Here is a 23871-nt window from a genome sequence, read left to right on the forward strand (position 1 = left end):
AGCTGAAATCAATGTCTTCTACTAGATGAACAGACTGTTCCATAAAACCTTGACAGGTAAAGCATTAATAAGTGTCAGAGCTGACTTGGTCAATTGAATGATTTGCTGACACTTCTTTTTGCCACAAGCCTGCACTTTTAAGTTTAGTGTCAAAGGTTCACTATATATAGCTGAAGGCAGCAAATAGATGCTCTGTTTTTCTGCAGATTTCTAACTAGCTGCCTGTTTCATTATCTCTTCACTGGAGCAGTGTTTCCAGTCAGAAAATTAAAAATATGGTGAAGCTCCAGTTGCCCAATCGTGGCCTGGAGGACAGGATACCTTCTCATGCAGAACTTGAGGTCCTTGAGAAAGAAGAGGCAGACTCCAGACCAAAATGGGATAACAAGGCTCAGTATATGCTGACATGTGTAGGGTTTTGTGTGGGCTTAGGAAATGTCTGGCGGTTTCCGTATCTCTGTCAGAGCCACGGTGGAGGTATGTCTCTAATATATCTTAACTAACTTTGGCTCTAAACTAGGTTTAATCTCTCTTTTGGGAAAAAAATAATGGAGTATGTCTAGAACTGTTTGGTTCTTGTAAGAACAATGATGTTCATCTCTACGGGACTGTCTTATGGAGAAGGTTATTTCACAGGTTATGAACACCCACTGAAGTCATGCTAGTGATGGAAAAAAAGGAAGAAACTGGTTTTATTTCAGGACACTAGATTGATCAACTCAGTCTTGCATTGTCATCTACACAGTATATTTCCTCAATCTAAAACTAATATTGCTTTATCACATATATATATATAATGTCTATTTCAAAATATTAACAAACTACTTGAGAGTATGATTCTGATCATGATCCCAAATGATCTTTTCATAATAGGGTTTTCATTGGTTTGGGGCTGCTTTGTATATCAACTGTAGGGTCAATGTCTGTGTAATTTGTAACAGGAGTAACAGCATGAAAGTAATTGACACTAAGAATATGGTTTTTAGCAGTTGGTGTTATTAAGTAGTTTAAAATCCAAATGTATGCTGTTTACCACATAATTCACTGTGACTCCTTAGGGCTCAGGTTAGGACTGAAGGACCATATTAACATTTTCTTTCATGGTTTTGCTGTTTGTTTTTAAAATTACCTTGAACGGAACCATTGCTTAAATATGACAACACAAATTTCTCATTTTCTGACAGTCTTTTCTGCCCACTATCTACTTGTTATCTGCATTTTACTCGGATATGTGTAAAAATGGTTTGTTCCTTTGTGAAGTTTGATCTTGACAGAAAACTTATGGCTTAAGGAACAGTATTTCAAAGTAATTTTCATTAAGTGTACACAGTGAGATGCTTAAAAATTGCTCTTCCTAGTTAGAGTAGAGACCAAGGAGGGCTCTGCAGGGAGTTGGTTGTACAAACTCAGGCACGTTTAACAACAGATGACTCAGTTGCAAGAAGAGATGCTTTTAACATGGATATTTTTATAACATGGGCTGGTATTTAGATTTCGCAGTGCAAAGAAGGTCATTTGCATCACAACGAACTCTAGTTACAAAAACGTTACAAGACACACACACTCAAAAAATCAAAACCCCCTTTCCATGTGTGACAATTTTAATTTGAAAAAGTGGATGGTTATCTCTAAAAAGCACTCATTGGCTTCTCAGGTTCTTCTGCTTAGTCTTAGAAAGTGGACATGCCTTGTTTCCCCAGGATTGATTTACAGGCACTTTCCTGCTTCTCTGTCTATCTTTTCTTTCCCTCATGTTCTAGCCACATGAAATGCAGCTGGAAAATGAACATCAAACAAACACAAAGAACGTGGTATGGACCATGGTTTTCTGACTGATTTTGGTGATTTATGAATTGCTTGTGTGTGTCTGTCAGTAATCTGTTTTAATTTAGCCTTTGGCAGCAATTATTATTCTTTGTCATCATCCTGTGGCCTGTCCTTGCTCAGGGACACTTAACAGTTATCCTCAGCTTCTTGGTTCCTTGGGACTCTCTCCCTCACTCAGTTTTTAGGCAGAAGCTGAAAGGCAGCACATAGCAAAGAAATGACATAGCTGGCTCTGGGCTTTGAGCTACTGTACAAATATTGTCCCTGTAGCCAGGCTTGCTACTTTCTCTATCAATTCTTCTGTATAACCCCAAATACTGTGACTCTTATCAATACATAAGAGGAAGCAGCGATGTCTTCCCATGGCTTCCTTAGAAAGAGCTCCTTAACTTCATCACACGTGAGGGTGGAGAGCTGTTGTGCAATCCCTTGTCCCTCCCTGCTCTACAGTGTATCTCAGCCTCTTCTGGCAGGTCTAAATCCAATTCCTGCCACCACTGCCATCCTGTCATCACAGTTCTCTAACTTCTCCAATCAGAAAAAAAAAGTATGGCTCTTGCTGTTCTTTAGATAGATAGCTCTGAATTTGATCATGTGACTATCTGTATTGTAAAAACAGATCTTGAAGTTCTTACTTCTGAAGGTATTTTGGTGATGAGACATTTTCTACCTCATGAGATTTTTCTGGCTCCTGCAGCTCTAATTCCTGTTTAGCCATGTTCACAGCATAGCAAACACCCAATAGATGCAGCGCTCTGCATCATCTTTGATTGCACTGACACTCTTAAGCTACCTCCAGCTGGGAACACATATTTACCAGACATTTTGGACAAGTTCTGCCTCAGTCTTCGCCACTCAACGTGATGACCAAGATGATTCATTCATCTTTGCATTTCTGTAGCCCACTCAGGGACACAGACCTGCCTCTAACAGAGTAGAAGAAAAGTGCAAAGTTCTGCACCTTCTTCCAAGTTAAGTAATACAAAGCATATACTAGACTCATGAGTGTGTTGAGGGAGCTCCATTTTCCCTTACTCTCTCCAGTGCCTTTACCCTGGATGGTGTATGTCTTCGCACTTTGTGTATTCAAGATATGTCTTTGCTGAATCCTGGGTGCAGAGCAGCAGGAATCCCTGCTGCTGCTCTCTCACTAGAAATGGGGATTGTGCTGCTCCTCACTCTGTCCCTGGCATGATTACTTTACAGATTCCTAAAGCTGACTTTGGATATGAAGATGGATTACAGCCATGCATTAAGAGATATAAAAAAATACAGCTATTTTCCACACAGTAAATACCTGCAGAGGATGAGAGAAAGTCCGATATCATCACATGATTAGAAGCCGTCTCATAAGGTGCATGCAGAGTCAGGTTGCATAGACTACCTCATGAAAACAATTTCTAATTTCTGAGGCTTGTCTTTGCTGCCATAAATTCTTTCTTTTTGAAATATAAGTTATATTGATGGACATTTGGAGCCATTTAGCATGGGTGAGGTCTGGTAGCAAGGCTATAGATAGTCATATTTCAGCAAGTACACTCCCAAATGAGATTGGATGTCTACTTATTTTGTGAATGAATCAGTGTTTGCATGTTTTGTATCTCTCATGAAACATAAATGGACTATAATGAAGTACAAAATTTACCATCATAGTGCTTGCACTACAAGGAAGGTGGATATTTTTCCCTGCAAATGGATGGTAGTGAAGGCAGTTAGGAACACTGAGTTGTACAGATAAACCTTATTTTCAGATGTTTGAACTTAAATCTAGAATTATTTGAGGACTCCTTCTTCCTACACACAACACAACAATTGTGTTTTAACACCATGATACCCAAATATACAAAAAGAAATTGGTGGTTACATAATTTACTTACTTTTGTTGTCATAGGTTACGAGCTTATATTTTTAAAAATTGAATATTTAGCCCAGTAAAATTTAGTAGAGTAAAGCACATTTTATACTTTTCGTGTCTTAAATGTTGCAAAACACACCATTATCACAGGCAAACTAGATTTCAATATACACATAGCATAAAAGGTACAGTGTTTGCCTCAGTGCTCTCACCAGCTTAACAAGATTGAAATTTCCTTTCAGTTGGTAGCTATCTCTGACATTACACATAGCTTTTGTTTAATCTTTATTGAGCAACATGTCGTTTAATCTTTATTGAGCAACTTGTCATTTAACCAACTGTTAAACATTTTCCTTTCATCCCTGATGAGTATTATAAAAAAGAGGATGTACATTTAAAGTTTAAACCATCAATATATATAAAAAAGGTCTTTAAGTCTACTGCTCACACACGTCTGCTGTAAAACTTGCCACTGCATGAGTGAGAATTTTTTCATCTCTGTGCATGTCACACTGAAAGAAGTGACAGTAATGACATCAGCAGTTCCTTCCTGGTACTGGTACCTTCACTACAGCATAGATCTAAGAGTACGATAGCACAGAAAAACATCTCCGCCTGAAAGTCTACCTGTCTTCCCTTTATGAGGAATTATGTGAAAGCAATAATATTCTTTTTCAATTTCATGTTAGAAACTCTTAGATTAAAGAGAGAGTAATAGCCATACAGGTATTCGATCCAAATATTATGTGTGCTGAAATCCAGTATTGAAACAGGAGAAGAATCTAATATCTCAGATTTCAGACTGGAAAGATTACTCATTGTTTATATGTATCTATACAGCATTTATTTTCAGATCGTTGGCTTATTTGTTAGGTTTATAAAATTTTGACAACTTTAAAAGCATAGATTTTTTTTATGTCCCATATAGTAGCTTTGCAGAGTCATTGTCCCTTACGTTTCCATTGTAGCTTCTTTCAGAAAGGCTGGAGAGAAATTGAGAGAAATGGAAAATACAGCAGAGTTCAATTTCTGAGCTGGCTGTTAGAACTGAGCTCCAGAAAGAGAAAAACCCACGCAGGAGAAAAAAGTGGCATACACATTTGAGAACTGCCATTTTATTTCTTTTGAGAATTTACCAATATTCTTGCAGCCAAATATAGTTGGCGTTACTTATTTGTCCAGTCCTAACATATCACACCCTGCATTTTTTAAATCATCAAGCTACTGTGCTACACATGGCTAGTCCTTCAAGCTAGAACTGTTTGAGTTGTATTTTTTTTTTCATAGGGATATGAATTCTGCACCACAGTTGTATACACACACCATCTATTTTATGTCTGTGATAATGAAAGGGGTGGGCGGAGACCCACCTTCTCTGTTTGTGTCCATCCAGGAACCTGAAATTTATTTTTCCTGATGATTTCAAGGTAGTGAGGAAGCCAGGGAGCTGAAGCACGCAGTTGGACAGCATACCTTTTTCATGTAGCAGGTGCTTTCACAAAAGTCATCCTTTCCCCTTTTTGTGGCTGCACAAGGAGGAAGGTCATGGAGTCCCTTTATCTGACTGCTCTGTCAAAGATGTGTCATGCTTAAAGACTTCTCTTATGACATCTTAAGAAAGGTCCCTCTGTCAGTATCTCTAGACGCCAGGAAATCCCCTGAGGTTGATGGAGCTCTTGTGGCACGTCCACCACAGAAGATGGGTCAATGCTGAGACTCTTGCAGCAAATTTGGTGCACTGTGCTACCCTCACGAAGAGTTATGGTGTCAGGACAGTGCTGTTGCTGAATCTCACTGTCTTGGAGGGTGAGACACAATGTCTACCTAGATTGCTAGAGCTCTGCGAGTGGACGTGCAGTTTGCATTTGTGGTTTCCAAGAATGTCTCAAGCTTGGAAAAAACGGAGCTTGAATCAGAATATCCATCAGCCTGCTTTCTACCGAAAGTGAAAAGTTCCGACTGCCTTTGAACGCTTTCTAAAGGAAATGCTTTGAATGCTTCATAGGAAACAGCCTCATCTTCCCTTCCTTCTGCTGATGGAGATGGTAACGACCAAAAAAATACTTTCTTTGACAGTCATGAGAGGAAAGAAGTGGTCATAGATTGAAAGGATTATAAAGGCTGTGTATTTGCTTACACAACAAGATCTTTGACCATGGGGAGAATTTCTAATCAAGTCCTTAAGCAACCTCACTGTGACCTGATGAAAAATAAGTGACGTGTCTCCATTAGAAGTAAAGATGGTTAAGCAACGCACCTTGGCAGAACTAACTGCTAGTTCGTTCTTAAATTTCAAGAGATGATCTAATATCAAGTTGAGTGTCAAAGGGTGACAAGAACTAAGCCCGAGTGCAAATGAGGAGCATTTGGATCAGGTGGCTGTACAGATCCATCTTCTGGACTTAATTACTACCATTGCTGAAGAAGGGCTTTACCAAGAGAAGTGGGACTGCAGTACAGCAGAGACCTATCCAGCATCCAAAAGGGGAGGTAAAAAAAAAAAAAAAAGATCCAGATGGAGCAGCCATACAAACTTTGTAGGGTCAGGTTTCAGACTCTTAGGAGGTGTCTTGGGCTTAAAACAGAGAGAATGCTCTGGAACTAGAAATTGCTGCCATAAACACAATGATCTTGTTCTTATCTCATCTTACCCTGGACAGAGTGTGACAGGAGGGAAAATGTGTGCCGGTGTGACATGAGGTTGGAGCACATGACATATTTCTGGCTCCTTGCAGCTCCACGCATTGCTGAGTAACCTTGTCTCTGTGAAAGGCCAGAGGCTCTGTGTGTGGTGGTTGTCCCACTGACTCTCCCATGGAGGAAGGAAGCCATCAGGATGTAGGAAGAGGGATCGCAACAGTGAGAGGGCACTCATCATATAAACTGCAAAAATCCTGTTTTCTATAAAAGCAAGAACAAAACTTCTGGGAGAAGCATTGTTCACAGAAGTAGGGAGGAGTATCAGTAGAAAACAAACCCTTTGAAGCCAAATCTGCATGCACTGCATGTCTAATCAGTTGAAGAGAGGCCCTTGTGCACACACCAGTTCCTGCACAGCTAAGCCAGTCCACACAGACTAAATGGGACAAACCTTTGGCAATGCCAGAAACTATCTGAAAGGACAGAAGGGGTCAGTTGCTTGCAGTGACAGAGTCTGGTACAATTTGAACGAATCCCAGAACCTCTGCCAGAGTTGGGTAGGACTTTTACATCGTCAACAGCGAAGCTGGCCCAGAGGCAGCTGAAGAGTACATCACCATTTCTGGCATAGTTGCCTTTCAACAGCCAGGCAACAAGGCTGGAGAGAGGGCTGCCCTGTTACATCTGACATTAGCAGCTCCTGCTGCCAGTAGTTTTGTAGAAGTCCCTGGAGTGGTGGGAAGACAGAGAAGAAGAACCTTGCTTTCGAAATGATCTTAATCCCTCTAAAATTAAAATATGCCCTATATGTTTCACACATTTCAGAAAGACACAAGTCAGGAAATTATTGCTTTAGCATTGATACTGTTTGTAATGATATCTCATCTAAGGCCACAGTGCTAAATTTGGATTTGCAACTAAAGGAGTTCAGTTACTTCAAATCTAAGGTGGGCCACCATCCTTCATTCCGTAATAAATAACCACTTTCCCCCAAGGTGAGAGAATACCAGCTTGAGGCACCTAGATCTAACAGCTACTCCCCAATGCTGCAAGGCTTTTATTCTTGCAAGGACGACAAGGTCTCTGGAAAAGTGAATGTAGCCAAGATGTGAGAAGTGGAGAAGAAAACAAATGGGATACTAGACTGACACAGAAGAAAGAGAGGAAGAGTCAGCAGAGCTGGAAATTTAGCAGCCTTCTCTACAAATAACTCATAATGAGCCCTTCAGTCTTCACTAATAAAAAAATTACCCAAGTCAGTTATTCTTCTGTTCCTCCTTTGAAACCCCTTCAGTTTGCCAGTCTCTGTTTTTGCAGTGATAGATAGTTTTTAATGCATGCAAGATGAGCTACACTGATTTTGAAAAGTGTCACATTTTTAGTAAGAAGTTTATGCATTGCTAAATCACATGCTTTGCGGTCGTCTGAGAATATCGTGTCTATATGGCTACCTTTGGCAACTGGCTTCAACAAAAAATATATTTTCTGCTGCATCAGGGATTAGTCATTCAACATGATGTGTGGCATGTGCATTTTTGAAGTGCTCAGCATTTTGAATAGCATTTTATGTATTCAGAACTACTGATTTTGATTAACAAATCTTAAAAATGTCAACAAAAGATGAAAGCATTACTTAAATTCCATAGGAGTGGAAAGTAAAAAGTATAGTTGGCTGATTTCATTATAATAGTTTCCACTTGATACAACAATATTGTTTTTAGCAGGCTTTACTGAAGTACACAGAAAATAAAGACTTTGCATTAATGATAATTTCTAAAACTCTGATGTAGATGACCTCAAGATACCCCATGGAGCAGAAAAGCATCCATTTCAGCTCTTCCAAAAATCCTTCAACTGCCGTGAATTCAAAACTATAGTTTCCATTCTTCAAATTTCTTCTTTCACTTGCTATCTGATTTTCATTGCATACCTGACAAAAAAGTCAACAAAACCCCAAACCTGAACCATTCACATACCGTTTTGCATTTTTTATGCCCTTAGATTATTTACTGCCTATGATTAGGAAGTGAAAGACTTTTTGCTTTGACAGATAACCATAATTCTAATATGTAACAATATTCAAGCATTTGTGTCTGTACTTTAGTATTCCAGTATGGTGTTACATGTTGTCTCCCATGTCCGAGGTACACCTTACTCAGGAAAAAATTATTTTAAAAACTTGTACTGTACTAATCAGCCTCGTCATAATTCACAAAGTTTGAATCCTCAACTTCAGATCTCTTCTGTTCAAATATAAAAGCTGTTGAACGCAGCTACCAGGAAGAGGTTGATTATTTTTCATAGACAGCCCCAGGCTCCTGCTTACTCTCTCAAGGCATCTTGCTTAGTTCATTCAACTACTTCATAGAATTTGCATGATTCATGATTATAAACCCATAACCTTTTGCAGACTAAAAAGGAAGTTGTTCCAGGAAAGTACCTTTCCTCCACTTACAATCTAATGGTGGCTTCTTCAGAGTTTAATCTTGAGAGAGTGTAATTTGTGTTTGTGTTTGTCACTTGGGAAAAATAAGAATTCCTCTCTGAAACCACATATATAATGAAGTCCCTTGCTTGAGAAGTCAGACAAAAGTGTTGTTCAGAAACTGGAGAAGGATTTCCACAAGTATGCTTACAACTCGCTTGCTGTTTCAAAGGCCTCAGAACTGAAGTTTGTGCTTTATTGTGGCACTTCACTCATGGGAAACATCTTTTTTGTTTTCTTCTTATCTATTTCAGGAGCCTTCATGATTCCTTTCCTGATTTTGCTGGTCCTGGAGGGTATCCCCCTGCTTTATCTTGAGTTTGCCATTGGTCAAAGGCTGAGGAAAGGCAGTGTGGGTGTCTGGAGCTCTATCCACCCTACCCTGAAAGGGGTTGGTAAGTCTGAAGAGGATACAAAAAGGCACCTGAGAAGCACAAGTCTCTGAACTGGTAAACTTAAGAGCAAAGCTTCAGGATTTTATTCCGATGTGCCAAAAGAGATTCCAGGATCTATTCCTTTTCCTTTCTCACTAATTCTTCGTTGGTAGATCACACTAATCAGGATAAGGCACTATGACAAGATTGTGTCCATGTTCCCTGGGACTGTGGGTCCAGTTAAAACATTTCTCTAATTTGAGACCAGTTTTGGGCTTCAGAGATATTTTCTGTATTATGATGTTGGCTGTTTTTACAGTTAGGATGAAAGTTCAAGTGTGCAAAAATATTGTTCTGTAACTGTTCCGTGGATAAATAATAGTTGAATCTGTTTCTAAGCTGATTTACCAGACTTTAGCTCCATGTGATGTTACTTTCTTACATCTAAGAGAGGGACCACACTAAAAGCAATGGAGATAGTATTTAGCAGAAAATATCTCTTCACATCTGTATTAGACTTCTGAGTATTCGAACAGTCTACCTGACAGTGCAGTAAAAGCAACATGATGCACACAGCATCAAAACCTCCATGGATACCTTATTACACGGGAAACACAGGAGGAGCCATCTGAACACCAGGAAACACTGGGAGGGTGACAAGTACTGGCACGGGTTGCCCAGGTAGGTTTTGGAGTCTCCATCCTTAGAGATATTAAAAATCTGCCTGAATTTAGTCTGAGGCAACTGGCTGTAGGTGGCCCTGCTTGAGCAGATGATTGGACAAGATGACATCCAGAGGTCCCTTCTCACCTCAGCTGTTCTGTGATTACCACACACTTGAAAGGGAAGAAACGCAGCCAGTTAGAACTGGTTTTGGCATCCACTGCATCTGCAGATCAGTTACAAAAGGTATTTGTTCATTGCATCTGGAATTTTTCAAACTTTTTCAAACCCTAGGAGCCCTCAGGAGCTAATCATTAGTGTTTATTGTCTGCCAGAGAAGTGACCAAAGGTTGATTACGTAGGAGCAAGTGGAGAAAGGAGAGATAGTGGCTTGAATCCTGCACCTTTTCACAGACCGTGCCTCCTGGCAGCTATCCAGCCTGTACAGCAAACGTTAGCCCCAAACATCTGCTGACCTCTGCAGTGACACTGTGGAAGGGGAAGACAATCCGGGTCTCATTTAGGCAAAATCCCAAGTCAGTTGAGCTTTACACTTACCCAGCATCCCAAATTCCCTAGATATCAGTGGGCAAGACTGTGACCAGGATTGTGTAGGGTCTGCAGGGAGTTAGTCCACCCATAATGTTGGCTCCCAAGTGGTGTCAGCTTCAGTCCCTGAGTAATTTTAGGCTGTATGCAGGACTCACCTGTCCAACCTTTAAGTAAGTAATTCACAGTGATCTAGCCTACATCCAAAATCAAGAGAGGACAAGGGAAAGGCTATAAACCATGGAATTAGGGTGGGAAGGAAAGCAGGGAAAGGTTGAGGCTCATACCATATATTTTGATATGTCTTGAAGATGAGAGTATTGAAATTTGCATTGTGTTCTACTTTTAATTTTTCAGGCATAGCAGCAATGTTGGTATCCTTCCTGGTGGGTTTATATTATAATACTATTATTGCCTGGGTGATGTGGTATTTCTTCAACTCCTTCCAAGAGCCCCTGCCTTGGAGTAGCTGTCCTCTCAATTACAACAGAACAGGTATATTTTATGAAATATTGTAATTTTTTTGCACAGCACATTTTTCTATTTCTAGCAATTAGCCTGATCGAGTCTCTTTCTGTAAAACAACAGCAAGGCATGGCAATCCTGTCAGGAGCATTGTGTTATTTTAGTGCTTGTGTTTTGTAAAAATTCATATTATATACAATATGATCAATGCTTAGTCTTTGAGATAAAGTTTGATTTTTTTATATGAAACTTCGTGGCTGATTATGACAAATGTGTTCACAAACAAAATATTCACAAAGTGCAAGTCTGGCATAAATATTAACACTTTCCAGATTTAGACAATATGTTTCATTCATCTCTTCACCAATACCCCACCATTAGCATATCGAGAAGGAAAAAAAAAAAGAGATGTGCAATTCATATGAAACACCTTTATCTGTCAATGTGACAACAGTCTACAGTTCCTTGGAGACTGCTTGGTGACAGCAGCTTTGTTTTCAATGGTCAGCCCTGCATTAAACTCTGTGAAGCAGGGTTTTCTGGTGGGTCAGTGAAGAGCTCTTCAGAGAGCTTTGCTCCTGTCCTCCCAGAATAAGTATTAAAAGCCTCATATAAAGGCAGGCCAGGGCAGAATACTGCACAGGCCAGCGCATTGCAGGGAGATGAGAATCCAGCCTGAGCCGACAAGACCTTGAACAACGCTCCACAAAACTGAAAGACAAAGTGTTGCTGATCCAAAGGAGGTATGGGAGGGGAAGACATGCCTGGCTGCAGGAAGCTAAAAAAAAAAATAAACTAATTCCGTGCACTAGAAATATATTTATGCTCCAAAATCCTGTCTACACTTTCTTTGGCACAAGAGGCTTCTAACTTCAGGTTTTTGTAGGAAAAAAAAAAAAGAAAAATTATAAAGAAAGAAGAGTCTTTGAGTGAGCTTCAAAGATCTTATCTGCGTGGTTGAATTAATAGAAATAACAATAAAATCTGTATTAAAATCCTGTCAAACAATTTTAAATCTCTAATTTTTCCATGAAACCATCCTCTAAGAATCTGAAATTTGCCAACAACAAATTTATTTGCATTAGTTGGTATAATTTAGAACATTGGTGGTTATTATTTAACTTTTTTTTTTCAAGTAAATAAAAGACATACAGAATAACAACCATTTTGTGGTTACAGATTACATAGAAGAGTGTGCCAAGAGCTCTCCTGTAGATTATTTCTGGTACAGAGAAACATTAAACATCTCCACTTCCATTGACAATTCAGGCACTATACAGTGGTGGCTTTTGTTATGTTTAACGTGTGCATGGGGTGTACTGTATGTATGCATAATCAGAGGCATCGAAACGACAGGAAAGGTACACTATTTTGGTTTTTTATGAGATGATATTTATTATGCTGTTGTGATTCCTTATTCATACAGACTTAATCATACTGTAGAAACTGTCTATTTCTTGAGTAAAAGCACATCCAAAACTTTGTGTGTCACCACTGGGGCTGCTTTTTGAAGAAGGAAGCTGAATGAAATGGAACTTGATTTGATTTGATTTGATTTGGTTTGATTTATGCAGAGATTTTTGTGAGCAATTCAGCTTCCTTGTCCTAATAGGTCGTAGTAAAACATTATTTAGGTATTACCACCATAACATTAGCCTTTAGTGCAGGATCAAGGGACTCTGTCTTTTCGCTTTGGCCATTCCCTTCAAAACATACGTGTACAGATTTATTTGGGTTTGTGCTAGTCCTTAATATTATCCCTCTAAAGTATGACCAATGTTCTGCTGCCCAGCAAAGCCCTAAGAGCCTATCCTTGCATCAGCGGAATCAACCTGATCTCAGGATGTAGATTATTTTTTATGCTGCTTTTGAATGAGCTGAGTTTACTTTCAACGATGATATCTTGTCTTAAATAGAGCACAATAACCGCAAAAATGTTCAATATCAAAATGTACCGCATGTACATAGTTTTCTGTTGTATGTCAATAGTGTCTCATTTGAAACTTTGGGTTATTATTTGTTAGTCAAAGTACACTGCTTGTTCTCTTTTTTTTTTTTTCTGCAGTGCTATTTAATTCAAGTGTTCTGTTTTATTTAAGTGTTTTATTTATATGCTTCTTGTGCAGGCCGTGTATATAACATCAACCCTTCCATACCTCGTGCTTACCATTTTTCTAATCCGCGGCTTGACACTGAAAGGATCAACCAGTGGAATTGTGTATCTCTTCACCCCTAATGTAAGTCACTGCATAGTTCCTCCCTCAGTAAAACTTGACGTATTAATAGTTCTCTCTGTAACTAAAAACCAATCGAAAATAAGTCCCCTCCATTGGTGCTTTTCTAACTGTGCCTCAGACACCTTTAGAATCTCGATTCTAGGAGCTGAATCCTTTGCATCAGATGCAAAATATACACGTACACATACGTTCTCTCTCTCCACCCACATCAAAATCTGTTATAAAAAAACTGAAGGATCATCACAAAGCAATGCCATAACGGGGGTTGCTTTGTTTTTCTGTATTCTAGTTAAGGACTAGTCTAACTTTAAAGCACGAATCATGCAGCTGGGAGTAGAACCCATTTAATCAGTATGGCTATACAGACAAAAGACCTAAAAGAATGGTTTAACTATGCAATAGTTTCTAAACAAAATTAAAAGGGGTTTGACTTTCCATAAGAAGACCTGTGAATGGTTATTGTTAATGCTAAATAATAAACAACTTTTCTGGAAACAGGCATGGCAGCTGTCAGCTCTGGAAAGTAGCTTGTTTAACAATTTTCAAAATATTTGAGGAAAACCTCCAGATAGTTGTTTTTTTGTTTGGTTTTTTGTTTGTTTGGTTTTGTTTTTGTTGGTTTTTTGTGGGTTTTTTGTTTTTGTTTTTTGGTTTTTTTTTTTTTTTTTTTTTTAAGTTTGACAGTGGTATTAACCTATTTGTTATCATTCTTCAAAAATGGTGAGTTCTGCATGGTTAACATTATTGGTTTATTTATTGTTTTAAGTTCCTCATGTTCAGCCCAAACAGTAACGTTGCATATGCTTAAAGCTCTATGTCTGTTTCCTCAGGTTACCGAGCTGGCTAACCCAGTGACATGGCTGGACGCAGGTGCTCAGGTCTTTTACTCTTTCTCCTTGGCCTTTGGAGGCCTCATTTCATTCTCCAGTTACAACTCTGTTCAGTGAGTAGCCAGGCAAAAGCCAAATTTTATATGAAAATTTCATTCTTTCAAATGAAGCTTGTCCACTTCTGCCCTATCGTTGCACAGTAATTACTTGGGACGGGAACACCATCCCCTCAGCCACATAAGGCACATCTCTGATTGATCCTAGATCTCCCGAACCAGATTTCAGGTCCCAGTGGTGGCTGATTTCCTGCAGAAAGACATTGTGGTGCAGACTGGAAAGAAGGGGACTGGCTGCCCACCAGCAGCTGATGAGCAGGAGCTTCTTTTGCAGGAGTGCTCAACATGTGGTGTTGCTCTTTGTCTCCACGCTATTGGAGCTGGGTGGTGGTACACACATTTCAAAGCAATTTACAGACCACAGTTTAAATCTTTAGTTCAGATATTAGAAGATATATCTAGGAGTTTTCAAATTCAAATTCAGTTCCTTCCTCTATATATGTCATGGGGCTCAGGAAGAGTTGAGGTACAAACTCCCATCACCCAGGGAATGACACAGTTAGCAAATTATGACATGGCACTATGTTCTACACTCACTCTCCCAAAATATTGGCAGAACCACCAGTACCTCTTGGTGCCTTCCATCTCTTCAACACTGTCCTCTTGAAAGACAAACTGTGCAGCATTCTCTGAACCTAAGATTTTTGATAAAAGTCTCTGAATTAAGTTTTAGTTAACTGGTTTGATCGTGCATTCAGAAATCTGTGCTTCAGTTTTGGCTCAGGTTTGAACACACCACGCCAGCATTTCAGTCACTGATGTAATTCCCTCCTACCACTCTTGATTTCAGATGTTTTTCAAAAGTTTGTCTGGAACTTTTGGTGCCTGCAAGTCTCAGTGCGAAGTGACAAGCCCCGCTTCAGGTCCAAGTCAGTGTTTCCACAACCATGAAGACTGCTGAGATTGTTCTGCATCTTTCCAAAAGACCCAAAATAAAATGAGTAGCGTCCTCCTGCTTTTCCAAGGCACAGGGCTGTAGAACCAATCCATGTTCCTTCAGCTCTCAGTCATTCACAACTTGAGGAAACCACAGAAAGTCATGAAATTTCCATGGAGATATAAGAAAAACACCATGCAGATTCCAAAGTGTGACACTGTGGTGTTAAGCCACCTGCAGTTCAGCACCAGCTGGACCAGGAGTGAATGACTCTGCTCCCAGATGGTTTGAGAGTGTAAAGATCTCAGGAAATACCATGAGGTTTCAATGCCATCAGGGATTCACGTTCATGACCAGGAGGAGCTTGAGCATCTTACTTTCGCTGGAGGGAAGAAATATTTTTATCAAGCCTGTCATTAAGAATCTCATGTTACAGTGAAAAAATTGACATGAGAGTACTGCAAGGAATTTCAATTCAATGCACACCATGCAGTAGAGACCTATTTGCAATGCTACAAATAAGGAAGGCCACAGTGTCACAGGTCTTGACTAGACAGGCTTGTCTTTCCTCTCCTCTTGAAGGTGATCAGAAAATTAAATATGACAACATCAAGTTAATCTCAATAGTTGTCTCTTTCCCAAAAGAAATACAATATCTAGAGCTTTACAGCCTTCTCATAAAACCATTAACTAATTTAATATTGATTCTTTATCTCTCCTCTTAGATGAAATTTTCTTTCTGGCTCTGCAATTTTTTTGTCTTAGCACAGATACACTGGCAAGAAGTGCCGGCAGCGGAGAGGTCTCTACCAAGCAGTTTAACTTTCACAAAGGAACAGCTTGTCTGCTCAACCTTATCTGCACAACGTTTCATCATATTTCCAAAACTTCAGGATGTTTTGAATTATCTTTTGTCCAGCAATGAAACAAAACTGCTCCCAAGTGCTCTTGGCTACTGCGATTTCACCATACTGAAGTGCTATGGAAACTTTTGGTTACTTTTCCCTTCTGACTGTCTGAATTCAAACCCAAATCCTTCACCTTGCAGCAGAATACCTCAGTAGCTAAGATACAGCTTATTCCAACGTGTGTTTGCATATCAGACATGAAAAAGAGGAGACATAGTTTTTTGCCCCTTATGTTTTACTTTCTATAAGCCAGATGTGGAAACAACTCAAGCAGTTATTCCTTATAAATAGGATCATTTGAGGGGAAAAAAAAAACCTCAAAACAAACAAACAAACAAAACTCCACAACATAGCTCTTAAATTACTTAAGGCACCAATTCACTAAATCTATCTTGAACAGCTGCATTTTTATACTCTTCGAGAACATGCTGATGAACCTAAGCATCTCTAGACTACTTTGCTTTAGTCTTGACAACCACTTTTTAGTATTCATTTTGGGAATGTGTTTGCAATCCACTGTTTCTTTTCTTTCAATTGCAGCAATAACTGTGAGAGAGATGCTCTGATTATCTCAGTAATCAATGGTTTCACATCCATCTATGCAGCAACAGTCATATACTCCATCATTGGATTCAGAGCCACAGAAAGATATGATGACTGTTTTGACAAGTAAGTTGTTGGAAAAAACAAAAACAAAAACACAGAGTATGCAGGTGTTTAGCTGAGGCAGGTCTGTTAGCCTGATGATAATGGCTTTATAATTTCTGAACAATTACAGCACCTGACCTACATGGCATCAGACCACCCATTACTTTAAAAAAGTTAAATCATGTGATATCAGCTCCATGGGGAATGATCATTATTTGAGCCTCCTTATTTGCTACATAACTGCTGGAACCACATTTTACATTATTCCCTGATGTTTCCAAAAAGTAACAAGGAAGGCAAAGAATACTCCATATTTGCTTTTTCTTTTTAAACATTTCTTTCAAATATAACTGCAGTTAATGTAACAATTTATATTTACATAAGTTTGATTCAGTTTGTGATATATTATTTCACTTAAACATTCTCGAATATCTGTAGTTTTAGAGGTAAATGTGAAAAATTAATCGCTTGCATCAGTGGACATGAAACATGTTCTGAGGGAACGTATTACTTAACTGGATAAGGCAAGTTTTAATAAAACTGGTTCTGTGAAAAACTGGATTTTTCATTACATACTTTAAAAACAAACAAACAAACAATCAAAGGATACTAGGCTGCTTTCTACTCTGGCTGATGTCAAATCCTCAAAGGCCTCCTCAGATAGTGGCCAAACTATGGAGTTCTGCCTTGGAGATCACTAGTGATGAGCCACTGAAAGCGCTGCCCAGTTTAAGAAAGCTGCCCATGACCAGGTGGCTCTGACAGTCCTGCAGAGCCCTCGCCACAGCTGGATCACAGTGTAGGCACCTCAGGTACTGCTAGTGACTCCACATACGACATTGGGAAATCACCCAGATTAATTCATTAAATTCTTCCCATTTTAATTCAGTAGATGAAGTTCTACCAGCCACTGGAAAATTGTCCAGAAACTTTGAAAAAAAGGAAATAATGCAGAATTCACAGTAATTGATGCCTGCTGAGCTGACATATGGCATCAATGTATTGTAATGTACCCTGGTCCCTGGGTCAGATCTGTGTTTAGGTTGCCTCCTGGAGAGCCTAAATACTGAGGTGTCATCAGAGGTAGCTAATTTTAGCAGAGCAATTCAGACTCCCTTCCAACCAGGGCTGCAACACTGCGCGTTCCAGTCAAGCTCCTCCATATTAAGCTATAAAAGTGCATGATACGCAACTGCAGACACCTCACACGTTCCCAGAAGCTGCCCAGTCTGGGAGCTGCAACCCAGTCTGGGAACTGGTGCCCAGTCTGCGGTGCAAAGATGTGCACCTAACTTCTGCACAGGTCCCTAGCATGCCTGATCTATTTAGCTGTCATCTGTGCCACAAATACAGTGCCAGACTCACCCGGGAATAAGAAAGAAAGAATTGCACATGCACAAAACTTGTGGACTTCGCAATTTCAAAATCTGATCTTCAGCAACAGAAACAGTGTGTCCTTTGTATCTTTATAAAAGACATTGTGCTCTTGATAACTTCCTCGATGATGAAAATGAATCCTGAGGATGCTTACAAATAAATAATTTCAAGTTACTTGTGTTTCATTTTTTCAGAAATATTCTTACCCTGATGAATGCATTTGATTTGCCAGAAGGTAATGTAACGCAAGATAACTTTGAACAAATGCAGCAGCTATGTAACATGACCAATCCGACGCTTTTTGCAAGCCTGAAGTTTGAATCCTGTAATCTGGAAAGTTTCCTGAATGATGTAAGTTTAACACCCTGACTCATATTTATACCATAAATATGGTAGGAACACATAGAAATTTCTTTTTTTTTACAAGGTTGTTGGGTTTTTTTAATATTTCCACTGATTCATTGAAATTGGCTTGGAATGCCCTTAGACTGAAGAATTTTTTTTTTTTACCTCATTTTGTTTTTGAAGAGATAAACTGTTTAATTTTTCTGAAAAGTATTGGCAATCTGTCAGACTAGCAATCAAAACGACAAGTGTTCTAGGCTGGCCTCACGTAGCAGCGGGTATTTCTCTGGAACTAGCTGGTGACAGCTGTGGTGGGACAAGATGACCAGGGAAGAGATGTCCAAAGCGAGGAAGCAGCTGGAGCAAGCCCTGTCCCGACCAGTACGAGTGTGTCACAACACAGAGAGAATGGATCTTGATTCTGGGGTGAAAAAGTTACAAGAAAAATTTGTGACTAAATGGGTGCACCTTTTTTTTTTTGTTGTTAAAAAGGTGGTGAATTACAGATGAAAATAGGCATCCATAAAATTCCTTGACATAAAATTTGTATTATAATTACAGTAGATATTTTGCTGGATTAGGAGGTCTTTGTGGAAACAAAAAGCATAAGTATTGTGGTATGGTGTAGTATATACCAAGTCTAGTTAATACTGATGCAAATTTAAGTGCCGTGTGATGGTAATGAGCCTAATTTTGGAGCTTCCGAAATCTTCCACAGGGAGTCGAAGGAACTGGCCTGGCCTTTATTGTCTTCACTGAAGCTATCACCAAAATGCCTGTCTCACCTTTGTGGTCCATTCTCTTCTTCATCATGCTCTTCTGCTTGGGTTTGTCATCTATGTTTGGAAATACAGAAGGTGTGCTTGTGCCTTTACAAGATCTTAATATTATACCCCCCAAAGTGCCTAAGGAACTTATTACTGGTAAGTGATTTTTCAGAGATCAGTGACCTCCCCCGTCCACAGGGAATAGCTTGTATGCCAGAAAATCAACCCACCACCCACCTACTTTCTGATCTGGCGTGGTCCTCAGAGTCCTAGATAACCTACTGAAGGTTTCCTCATGTCCCCCAATGGGGCAGATTTTGTGAGGTTCCTCCTGAGCCTGCAGAGAGCTGCCCGCCCTGTGGCTTGCCTGTCAGCCCTCTCATAATGATCATCATCATCTCCATTGGGAAGCTGGAGGACCCCAGTCCTTCACCCCAACAGGATTTCTCTCAGTGGGACATTGTCACACCAACTAGGAGGAAGAGGACCTGTTTTCTCTCCTCAGCCTCTCCCGTTTTTTTGCAGGATCAACCTGTGCAACCTTTTGCCTGTGCAACCTTAGGAGAGTTTTGCCATTTTCCCTGCACAGAAGCAGGCCTTCTCAGAATACCGTTAAAAAATAAAGTTCTTAACTTCAGGCTGCAAGTGAATTAAAATATATAGCTTTCTAGCTGCTGGGAAATTTTCTTACTTTTTTTTTCTTTTGATTTCTTTCACTTTCTTTGTCTAAGTACGCTGTTTTTGTTTTTTTCACAGGTCTGGTTTGTTTGGGGTCTTACTTGATAGCTTTTCTTTTTGTGCTGAAGTCTGGAAATTACTGGCTGGCTCTATTTGACAGTTTTGCTGGCTCTATCCCCTTGCTAATAATTGCATTTTTTGAAATGTTTTCAGTTGTCTACATTTATGGAATTGGCAGGTATGAAATACAAGTTAAACATTACTAGAAACCAGTGCATAGATTGATTAGTTGTGTAGCTGCAATCTTGCTACATAGCGGTGCATAGAATTTCTGTTATAAAAATCACTGAAATGACGCAACTGTAGTTTGGTGTTGCTTATATGATTTAGGTTTCTGAAACAGTTCTCGAGAAAAAGAAAAAATGCTTTGTTAAGAGTGCAGTGGAGATTTTTATTTGTACATGAAAGCTTTCCACTTTAATAATACATTATAACAGGTAATGCTTTATAACAACGAGCTAAAATAAACACAACCCTAAGACACTGTAATAAAATATTAAGCATTAGCAAGTGCATTAGAGTATAATAATAGGAGCGCAAATAATTTATTTTTAAAGTCAGCATCAGAATGTACGTCTTTGTAACAGTTACATAAGTGCCACTATAGGTCATTTACATTTTAAATATGGTGGCTCTTACAATAAATCCTCTTAGGATAATTGCATTAAATATTTAATTAGCAGAAGCAAAGTACAAGCACATTGGCACTGACCTGATAGCTTAAAACGGAGGTATATCCCAGGAGTGTTTAAAGTGAATGCTAAATAACAGTGTCCAAAGCAGGGATCTCCAGACAGGCTGCAGATATTGTTTTACAGCAGGATGCAAATCCAAGGCTACTGAGATACGTTCTTAGCTGATAGATTCAGGACTTTATCAGTTGTAGCAGTGAGTAATTGTCCTATCAGCTTTCTAGACGTGTAATAAATCAAATTTTGCCATCTATCTGTTCATAATTAAAATGTAGGAAATATGAAAAAGGCACAGGGACTTCAATCACTCGTAGGTTTTGCTTGAACCTGTGCCAGACCCTCCAGCTGTGCTGCTCCTGGCGATGGGGTGAATGCCCTTGTAGCCCATCGTCCCATACTTAGAGTTTTATATTACCTGAGAAGGCATGAGTCAACTCGGGTCTAATATATTAGGTGAGCAGAGGGAGTGCCCTTGGGAAAGAAGGCTTATTTTCATCCATTAAAGACAGAAAAGTCTATGTCAATCACTTTTGCTTCCCTTTAAAATCCCAGAACACTTTACAAAGTCAAATTAAAACTATTCCCAGGACACAAACATCGGATGAGGCCATAGAGTGGTGGGGGCTGATTCAGAAATGAGCTTCACACCAAACTTTCATGTTCCCCACCAGTACACATTGCTGCAGCACTCTCTGAGCACAGAGCTTATCAGGGCTGCCAAAAGAGGGTGTTGTCTGCTCTGGGTGAGTTTGTGTGACCTTTTTCTGATAAAGGGTCATTGGTAAAAAATCTCTCTCTCCTCCTTGAAGGAGAACCTGTGTGTTATCCATGACACTCACACGAACGAGACTTGGACGCACTCTGCAGTTGGGACACGGGAGTCCATGTAATTTTCAAAATGATACCTATATCTTAGAAGTTAGGGATGAAGAGATAAAATAATGTAGTAATTGAGACTCAGCTGAATTCTGTGTGTTGTTCATAGCTATAGGACCAATTGAATATTCCCCTCAGACTTATCCCCATAGGCTACGAAGGAAAGCTAGATAAGAGGACTAACAATAGAAATGCCAAACTTCCAAACTAATTATTTTTTAAGAAGTGTGTGCACATAGTGCTGCATCATATGTAGAGGTCATAAATTGGTTCAGGACTGATGCAGACAGTATCACTCTCAATGCAGGGGTTGTTTCTTCTTGTGGAGATATTTTTTGCCCCATTGTCCGTTGCATGCTCTATGAATAACCCAAATAACATATTTTTAGGTCTTCTTAATAATGTGTAAAGTTAAATATTGTTTCGGTATTCAACTTGAGAAAACTGATAGAAATCCAAATTAAGCAAACGTTATGCAAATAATGTAATTTTAAAAAATACTCCCATTTGCTTTTGCTCTTTTTTAATATTGTGTCATTCCTTTTGATTTCTGCAGCTCTGAGATGCTTACAAAAATCCCTGGAACAATACTGCCCTATGTTATAGGAAAGTCCACCTGCATTAATTTTTGTGCTGAAACTATTTCTGGTACTTCACAGACTTCTAAAGAAAGTACACTTGCAAAAATAATTTTCCTGATTTACTTTCGAAAACTATGAGTTAAAAACTTCTAATATGGTTACAGCTATATCTGCCTTAAATTGAAATACTTAGGTCTAACTCTTATGTTGCTATCAATCCTCGCTTCACGTTGACATTAGCAAACCCATGGGAAGCACAGCTATGTGTGTTTCGAAGTTCTGTGTTTATAAGCAGGCACCATTTGATCCTGACAAGATTTTACTCTCCTGAACTTCCTGATTTTGTTTCCAGGTTTAACAAGGATATCGAGTTCATGATTGGACATAAGCCTAATATTTTCTGGCAGATTACCTGGAGAGTTATCAGTCCCCTCATTATGTTAGTTATCTTCTTCTTTTATTTTGTGGTGACAGTCAGTAAAGAACTACTCTACAGCATTTGGGACCCCAGCTATGTAAGTATATAAAACCAAAATATTTATTTAGAATTATTTCATGTGTTCTTGTTTAATGTAAGAGTCATAGTCAGTTATATTTGTCTCCCATCTGAAAGAGTTTTCTGGTGAAAAACTTACTACAAGACATAAAGTAATAATAAAAAATAACACTTAGATAAATAAGTCCTCAATTCAGCTGTAATGCCTGCAGCTGGTATATAGTGACATCTAAGAAGCTTTTCCAAAGTGGGCAAAACCAAAACTTTGGTCCAGTTGTCGGGTAAGACTGAAACAGATATCAGTTCCCTCGTAGGGATTATAGAAGAGCTGGAAATGTCACATCCCTTCTATGTTGGCAAAGAACCAAATCTGAGAAGCCATTTTGATATTGCACTTGTTTCTGTGTGCATTTAAAATCACAGCACTGCAGTTGTGCTAGTTACTTATCACTGACAGAATGAATTAATATTAACTAATACTAATATTGAGATTTCTACTTTCCTCTTCCAAATGTATTGGTATGATTTAGATTATAGTTGCAGCAACAAGTTACTTACTTTTCCTTCTTTCTCCTTGCAGAATAAAAAGCTGTATATGGTACAGAGAAGGGCATAATAAAAAAATGTGGGTCCCATAATTTTCTCCATCACCTCATCTCTTCCGTGACTGTCTATTATAGCTCTGCTTTTTTTGTTCCCTGGTTCTGTACCAGTCGGCATCCTTAAAGCAGAAACAGTCATGCAGCACAGCTAATTTGTAAAGATGAATTTTTGTTTTCATAAGACAGAGACAGAAAGCGAAAGAAAGGAAGATGGGGAAATAGGCCTGTTTTCTTCTCTCATCCTTGACAACCTCACTTCCTTCTTAATAATGCTTCAGCCCTCCTGCACCCTTTGATTTCAGCCTTCCCACCCAAAGGCCATTTGGCCACCAAGCCCTGGTGACCTGTGAGCTCTTCACAGCCCCGAACCCCATTTTGCCTGGGAAGCACACCAGGAGCAGGGCTACTGAGCCCTTCTTGGCTCTTGCTTCCTTCTTGACACCTTCTCTCCATTGCTTTTAAGTAAAAATGACAGCTGAGACTGGAAACCCTTGAGCTGGAAACTGCTGTGGAATAGGCAAATTCTTGTGCCATTGTGGCTAGCTACTGCTCTGATTACATTTTTGATCTGTTGAATTAATGAACATGTGCATTTTCCCAGATATTTGCTCCTCATGACTTCTTACAACTTGATTGTTTGCCCTTTCAGGAGGATTTCCCCAAAACAGAGAAGGCTGAATATCCCAGTTGGGTTTATGCTATTATTGTAATCCTCGCTGGAGTGCCCAGTTTGGCCATCCCTGTCTTTGCCATCTACAGAGCCATCAGAAATTGCTGTCAGAAAAAAAATGATCGTACAGGCCTTATGATCGCCACATCTGAGACTTCTATTAATGGAAACTTAAAGTATTCAGCATAACACCATTTAAAAGTGTGGAAAAATGTTTTGTCAGTGAGAAAAGTAAAAACATTTTATTCAAAGA

General features: G+C 39.2%; 1 protein-coding gene across 1 annotated transcript; it reads left to right on the plus strand.

The window, feature by feature from the left end:
- The first annotated feature begins 275 nt into the window (after positions 1 to 275).
- Positions 276 to 23807, plus strand: SLC6A19 (solute carrier family 6 member 19). Its single transcript, XM_065628122.1, has 12 exons — positions 276 to 477; positions 9062 to 9202; positions 10751 to 10888; positions 12038 to 12219; positions 12985 to 13095; positions 13926 to 14038; positions 16367 to 16495; positions 18046 to 18202; positions 18915 to 19119; positions 19720 to 19879; positions 22203 to 22365; positions 23598 to 23807. Exons 1-12 carry the CDS (start codon positions 276 to 278, stop codon positions 23805 to 23807), a joined length of 1911 nt encoding a protein of 636 aa, XP_065484194.1.
- Positions 23808 to 23871: the final 64 nt, after the last annotated feature.

Source organism: Caloenas nicobarica, chromosome 2, assembly GCF_036013445.1.
Source record: "Caloenas nicobarica isolate bCalNic1 chromosome 2, bCalNic1.hap1, whole genome shotgun sequence".
NCBI classification, from domain to species: domain Eukaryota; kingdom Metazoa; phylum Chordata; class Aves; order Columbiformes; family Columbidae; genus Caloenas; species Caloenas nicobarica.